The 6,977-nt window shown below is 44.3% G+C and overlaps 1 protein-coding gene across 1 annotated transcript; it reads left to right on the top strand.

Annotated features, from left to right (window-relative positions):
* Positions 1 to 239: 239 nt before the first annotated feature.
* TMEM247 (transmembrane protein 247) lies at positions 240 to 6,290 on the top strand. The gene is made up of 3 exons (XM_027865089.1): positions 240 to 362; positions 3,222 to 3,563; positions 6,045 to 6,290. Exons 1-3 carry the CDS (start codon positions 240 to 242, stop codon positions 6,288 to 6,290), a joined length of 711 nt encoding a protein of 236 aa, XP_027720890.1.
* The last annotated feature ends 687 nt before the right edge of the window (positions 6,291 to 6,977 follow it).

Below are 6,977 nucleotides of genomic sequence, written 5' to 3'. Positions count from 1 at the left end.
GCAAGTCAATGGGAGAGAGAGAGAGACTTTGGAGCTAGGACTGTCACACTGTACCAAGTCAGCAACTACTTTCTCTATTTCTGAGTGAAGAAATCTCTAGTCCAGGCCCCTAGCAACTGGTGGAATGTAGGATATTATGAGAGAAGGGGATTGTGATGGCGGCTGAGGGTGGAATCTGGTGAGGCCACGCCAGTGAGAGTGCTCCTTTGGCTCAAATCAGATCCATTTTGGTTGTTCAGATGACAGCAGAGGTCAGAGAGAGTCTGAAGGCTGGTTGTGATGAGGGTGAGGGCTGTCTGGCTGATCCAGTATGTCCTATCGACCCTCCAGTCCTGGAAGAGCTAGGGGTTTCCATGATAAGAGTAAGACTCTGGGCCTTGACTACCCTTACCCTAGTTATTCTCAGTGGTCTGATCGGGGTATCATTAAATAGGGGCAATCAGGGGACTGGGGTTATCCAAACACATTTGATCTCCTTAAGGCCACCAAGGATGCTGGATAGGATGGCATGCTCTTCCAACAAAAAGGAAATTTTACACTGAAATATCATCCCTTGACCTATTCGCTTTTCCTCCTATACCTCACTATATACCTCATTGGGCAACTAGGTGGTGCACTGGATAGAGCGCCTGAGCTGGAGTCAGGAAAACTCATCTTCCTGAGATCAAATCTAACCTCAGATACTCACTAGCTGTGTGATCCTGGGCAAGTCACTTAACTCTGTTTGCCTCAGTTTCCTCACATGTAAAATGATCTGGAGAAGGAAATGGCAAACCATTCCAGTATTCTTACCTAGAAAACCCCAAATGGGGTCACAAAGAGTCAGATATGACTGAAATAAACCTGATGGAACAACAATATACCTCATTGATCTCTCTACAGCCTTATTGACATTTCTGCCTCTCTAGGTTTTTGTGACACTGCCCTCTCCCGGTTCTCCTCCCACCTATCTGACCTATCGTCAGTCTCTGCTGGATCTTCATTCAGGTCATACCCATTAACAACGAGGGTCCCCAGAGACGCCATCCCTGAGCTCTCCTCTCCCTCTACACAATTTCCCTTGGTGATCTCATCATGTCCCACGGATTCCTATCTCTGGCATCTCAGCAACCCTGGATTCCTTCTAGTCTTTGCTAAAGTTCCATCTTCAACAAGGGGTTTTTCCCCAGGTCTCAATCTTAGTCCCTCCCCTCTGAGATTATCTCCATTTTACCTCTGTATGTGTCCTATTTGTATAAAGCTGTTTGCACATTGCCTACCCCTTTAGACTGTGAGCTCCTTTGAGAGCAGGGACTGCCTTTTGCCTTATTGGCACATCCCCAATTGCTTAGTACAGTGCCTAGTACATAGTAGGAGCCCAATAAATACATGCTTGTTGACTGACTTATTGGGAGCCTGGCATCTTTCACAGTTTCCTTAGTCAGCTCTCAAAAACAAAACAAAACATGGTGAAACCATCAAAGTTGTTCCACAACCCCCGCTGCTGCACTTTCCCGTGTTCATCTTCCCCCTCCATGCATTTCACCTACCTTTCACTCCCTTCTGCTCACTACCAAGGCCATAGGATTCAGAATTCAAAAGAACCCTAAAGATCATCTAGAAAAGGGGTGCTTAACCTGAGGTCCATGAACTTGATTTTATATATAACATACATATGTACATATACACATACATATATATACATATGTATTATTGTGTGTCTATGTTTATATATGTATGTCTGTATGGATACATGTATATGTGTACAGTTGTCCTTTCCACATCGTGGGGGCTGGGATGCAGCACCCCCACGATCTGGAAAATCCACGTAAAATTTTTTGGCCCTCCCTTCATACTAGAGAAGAAGTCTGAATTATTATTGTACTAAAAGTTAAAATATGTTGATATTATATACTACTATACATATATTTTATGCATTTCTGAGTTTCTAAACTTTTTCTATCATCTACTGGCCGATGTGGGTTGTCTGCAGCTTCGACAAAACTCCCCAAAAATTCCCATTTAATTTCTTATGTCAACCTGGAATATATCAAAATTGTGATGGGAAAAGTCATGATATGGAAGGGATAACTGTACATGGATATGTATATATGCACATACATCTGTATATGTACATTTGTGTTATGTGTTCATACATTTATGCCTGTGTGTACATGTATGTATGTTGTGTGTTTGTACATGTATGTGTGTGGCTGTTTCAACATCATTTTTTTTTTGTAATCCTGAGAAAGGATGACCAAAGGAGTCCATGACGCAGAAAAGGTAAAGAACTCCTGATTTAGAACAGCCCCCTCACTTCACAGATTGAAATAAAAAGGACAAAAACAAAACCTGAGGCTCAATGAGGGATCATGCAGGTAGTGACAATGGCCTGGATTTGAAAACAGTCCTTTGCCTCCAAATCCTGGCATCTTTCCCATCAGTGGAGTGAAAGGACCTGCAGAAAAGATGGGAGGGACTCATGTCTGTCTCCTCATAATAGCAGGGTGGGGGCCATATGTCTTCCCTCCTCACAACAAGTGGGTGGGACCACATGTGTCCTCTCACAAAAGAAGGGTGGGGACTGTAGGTTGACCTCCTCCCAACTAAGAGGGTAGGGGCCTGCCTCCTCACACCAGAAGATCCCTCATGGAGGGGCCATGTCTCTTCCGTCCTCTGTAACCCCCATGGCACACAATGTAGGGCTGACCTCATGTTGACAGAGGTCATAGAATCACAGAATTTTAGAGCTGGAAAGAGGCCTTAGAGATCACTTTAGTCCAACTGCCTCATTTTGTAGATAAGGAAATCAGAGAAGTAAGAGTGACTTCTCTAAGGTCATGCAGTGACAGAACAGGGAGGGACTAGGATGCAGGTCCCCCTACTCCCTTGCTCCAGAACTTGTAGTTTAAGGGACACTAAGAAAGCCCAGCCTCCCAGTCATCACTGCTCCTGACCCCTCATTTTCCCCTCATTGGTCTATTTCCAGGTTTGAAACTCCAACACTCTGAGCTTTGCTCGGTAGCCTGTCGACTTTTTAAAAATCACAAATCCCCCTGAGAGGGATGACACTTTTGTTGTCAATGAGTTGATCAGAGATTTTACTAGGGGAAAGGGAGAGAGGAGGCCCTAGGGTATTTTTTTAAAACTGTGCCCAGCTCATCAGATCTCTCTCTCTCTCTCTCTCTCTCTCTCTCTCAACCTCTCTCTCTCCCTCCCTCCCTCCCTGTCTGCTCTTGCAGGACCCGCCATATGTAACCCAAGACTCCTCCTATGACTTCCTAGAGGATGGTGGGGCCAATGTGGAGAGCAGCCCCCAAGAAGAAGTGAAGCAGATGAAGGTCCAGGTCACCGAGCTTCTCCCCTTGAAGGCAGCTCCAGGCAAAGGGCCGGCAGGCGATGAGCCAGAACCTTCGGTGGAGCTCGGGGAGGGAGCGGCTGAACCCCCCACCGAGATGGAGCTAGAGAAGGTGCGGATGGAGTTTGAACTGACCCGGCTGAAGTACCTGCATGAGGAGAACGAGCGTCAGCGGCAACATGAGGAGGTGATGGAGCAGCTGCACCGGCAGGCACCACCTCAGCTGGTAGGTGCCAGGAGGAGGGGATCATGGGGGCTCGTGGGAGACTCACCACCTGCCCAGGAGGCTCAAGTGTCAGGCCTAACGTTGCCATAGATCAAAGGTGCAGTAATCATAGGATTGAAAGGATGGAAGGGGGCCTTTGAGGTCATCTAATTCAAAGCTTCTTCTTTTTTTTTTTTTTTTTTTTTTTTTTTGGCGATTGGGGTTAAGTGACTTGCCCAGGGTCACACAGCTAGTAAGAGTGAAGTGTTTGGTCTGAGGCTGGATTTGAACTCAGATCCTCCTGACTTCAGGGCTGGTGCTCTATCCACCTTGCCACCTAGCTGCCCCCATGGAGTTTTGTTAGCACCACAGAGTCTTAAAGGCTAGGTGGGGCCTTGGAGGTCATTTCCCCTACTCAATGCATCAATTTTCTCTATAAATCATTGCTGACAAATAGTTATCTAGTTTTTGTTTGAACTTTTCCAGTCATGGGGAGTTCATTGCTTCTGGGTGCTGCCCGTTACAAGGCAATTGGACAGTTCTGTTAGAAAGTTCTTCCTTTTATTGGGGGAAAACTTGTCTCTAATTAGTCCTAATTCTAACCTCTGGAGATAAAGAATAAGTTTGATGAAATTCCCATGTGATAATCTTTTAAATATCATGCCCCCCAATCCTCTTCAAGTTAAAAAACCTGAATTCCCTCAATAGTTACTTTTGTCTAGATGGACTCTAGTTTATCGATGTAATTCAATTATTTTTTACTCAACATCTTTCATAAAATGTGATGTCCAAAGCTGTAAATAATTCTTTAATAACATTCAGACCAATGGAATATTTGAGACCCTTCCCTACCTCTTGGATCTGGAAAACCATATTATTGTCGATAGAACCTACAATCACATTAGCTTTTTTAATAGCCAATCATATTGTTGGTTCATATTGAATTGATAGCCTTTTGAATTGGTGTCATGCCAGGTCTCCTGCTTTCTTTTCTTAGGCAATTGATTTTGTGACATAAAATACCAGATTTTCTGTCCTCTACTTCAAGGAGCTGTGATTTTAACAATGTGGATACTCCTTCCACATACAAGAATCACAACCCCACTACAAGTTAGTGGATGGACTTTAAGAACTGCCGTGGCTAAATAAGCCTCTCCAAACTAGGCTAGACTCACCGAGGACAAGAGGACAACAACCGGCCCACCCTCAAAGACTTATTCACCTCGGTGGTGATACCTGCCAGTATTTGTGTTCTGCTGACATAGACCTTCCCATTAGCCCCGCTAACCCATCACAATTCTGCTCTTCTCCCTCTCCCTGGAATACAGGTGCCCCTAAGCTCTAGAAAGCTAATGTCAGGGTTTCACAAGTTCTGATAGGGCCTATCCTTTTGAAAATATTTTGAGCGGGTGTCATAATGAAGATCAGCCTAGCTACTAAGGAGGTTCCATACCAGGTTGGCCACCAATTGAGTTATTGTGGTTGTTGTTTTTTCCAACCACAGCAACCTGCAAAGACCATCTACTAAGGTGTAGGGGCAATTGTGATCTGTGTTGGTTGTTGGAATATCCACACCAAGTAAATTATGGACTTTGAAAGTATTGAGGTTTACTTATGATGATGATGATGATGATTAATATTGGCCAATTGTTGCAGCCCATCAAAACCTTTTGTAATCTGAGTCAATCTACTCTATTAGCGATATGAACTATAATCCCAGCTTTATGTCATCCACATATTTGATAAATATGCCTTTTATGTGCATTCAAGTTATGCATACAAAAGTTGAATAAGGCAGGATGAGTTCAGAGTTCTGTGGTATACTATTTAGAGATCATCCTCCAACTTGATATGGATCCATTAATGACATTATTTGGGTATGGTTTAATTTTCTCCCAAATCATTCTTCAATGTTTCCATCAGTGACAGATTCCTAGGCTTGTGTGGACCATGGGACTGACATAAGACTCTTCACAGGAGGAAAAAAGTCAGAAACAATAAGGTTCCCCAATGTGCCCACAAAACAGCCCATGCTCAGTCTTGTCCTACAATTCTCCCAAAAGTTGCTTAAGTATGAGGTTGGGTATGGTGGCAGATAGATTCTTGTACAAAAAGCTCCAACCCCATTAGCTTTTTCAACATCCGTTCCTGGCTCATATTGAGTTAGTGGTTTTCTGAACTGATGCCAAACCAGAGGTTTCTCTCATTCTGTTCTCATGCAATTGATTTTGGTCTCTACCTTCTGGAAGATTTGAGTCAGATTGCCAGACATCAGTGACACTGATGCCTGAAGGAAGGACGCAGAGATAGCTGGCTGGGCCTGGGAAAAGGTCAGTGGAGAGGAGGTGGCCCCATCCTCCCAGATTCAAGGTGAAGGCAGAATGGCGGTGGTTGTTGGAGCCATAGCCATGGGAGTCCTGTGCTCAGAGCAGGCAGAAACCTTCAGCTATCCCAATGACCTGAGGCTGTGTTGAGTTTCAGTCTCTTTTTTTTCCCCCACAGTTCCCAGGAGGATTCCAAGACCTCCTGCTTCCTCAGAATCACTTTGCCATGTTCCTGTACTGCTTCATCTTCATTCATGTCATCTACGTCACCAAGGAGATGATTTTCTTCCTCTTCACTAAGCATTACCTCTTCTGCATTGCTGCCATTCTGCTCTGTTTGATTAAAACCTTGTGGTCTTATGTCCCTGTGCCCCCCTGCTCTACCCACCTAATGGTCCACCATGGAAACTTAACTTTCAAGTAGGCAAAGTTGTCCTCACCTTTCCTATCCTGATCCCTCCCTCTCTGGTATTCTCTCTCATTCTCAGGCATCAGACAATTCCACCACTCCCAAACATGTTCTGAAGAAAGGGATAATATGTATTGTTTCTGTGCTCCGTCTCACATGCTTTTTTCAGGCTTCTCTCATTTTGAAAGGGAATGTATTTTGTTCCTTGATAAAGGAATTTCATATACCAGCTAAAGGGTTGGAAAGCTGTTTTGGAGGGGAGGGTGACTTTCAAAATCAATATCACCTCCAAGATCAGGATGAGCTGTTTTGGAGAAGAGGAGTCCTCCTGAGATCAATCAGCTCCAAGTGGGGAGATAGGAAATGATTGATGGCCCACCCTATGACCGCTAACCTAACCAACTTTTCTGAGATTTGTGGAGTCAGAAAATGCAGGATTCTTTTTCACTTCTGCCTGGAAGTAGATGCATTATTATCAGAAAGTTTCTCTCAAAAGTCCTGTTAACCTAGGACTCTAAGTGAGACCCTATGTAAAAACAATGACATAGACCATGGCAGCCAGACTGAAAAGAACGTAATAGATGGGCAGGCAATCATAAAATATTGACCTGTGAAGGATCTTAGAAGTTATCTTGTCCCAGGTGATCTCGTTAGTGCTCAGCAATTCTGAGCTAGAAGGGAGAGAGGCCTGAGCATCTGTGC

This window comes from Vombatus ursinus, unplaced genomic scaffold (genome assembly GCF_900497805.2).
Source record: "Vombatus ursinus unplaced genomic scaffold, bare-nosed wombat genome assembly UNPS02014778.1, whole genome shotgun sequence".
NCBI classification, from domain to species: Eukaryota; Metazoa; Chordata; class Mammalia; order Diprotodontia; family Vombatidae; genus Vombatus; species Vombatus ursinus.
The sequence above is the reverse complement of the archived record's forward strand: the minus strand, read 5'-3'. Positions and strand labels throughout refer to the sequence as shown.

Coding starts and splice junctions, on each gene's coding strand:
- TMEM247 (XM_027865089.1), top strand. CDS start 240: ATGACAGCAGAGGTCAGAGAGAGTCTGAAGGCTGGTTGTGATGAGGGT. Junction 363..3,221: donor TAGGGGTTTCCATGATAAGA/GTAAGACTCTGG, acceptor CTGCTCTTGCAG/GACCCGCCATATGTAACCCA. Junction 3,564..6,044: donor GGCAGGCACCACCTCAGCTG/GTAGGTGCCAGG, acceptor TTTCCCCCACAG/TTCCCAGGAGGATTCCAAGA.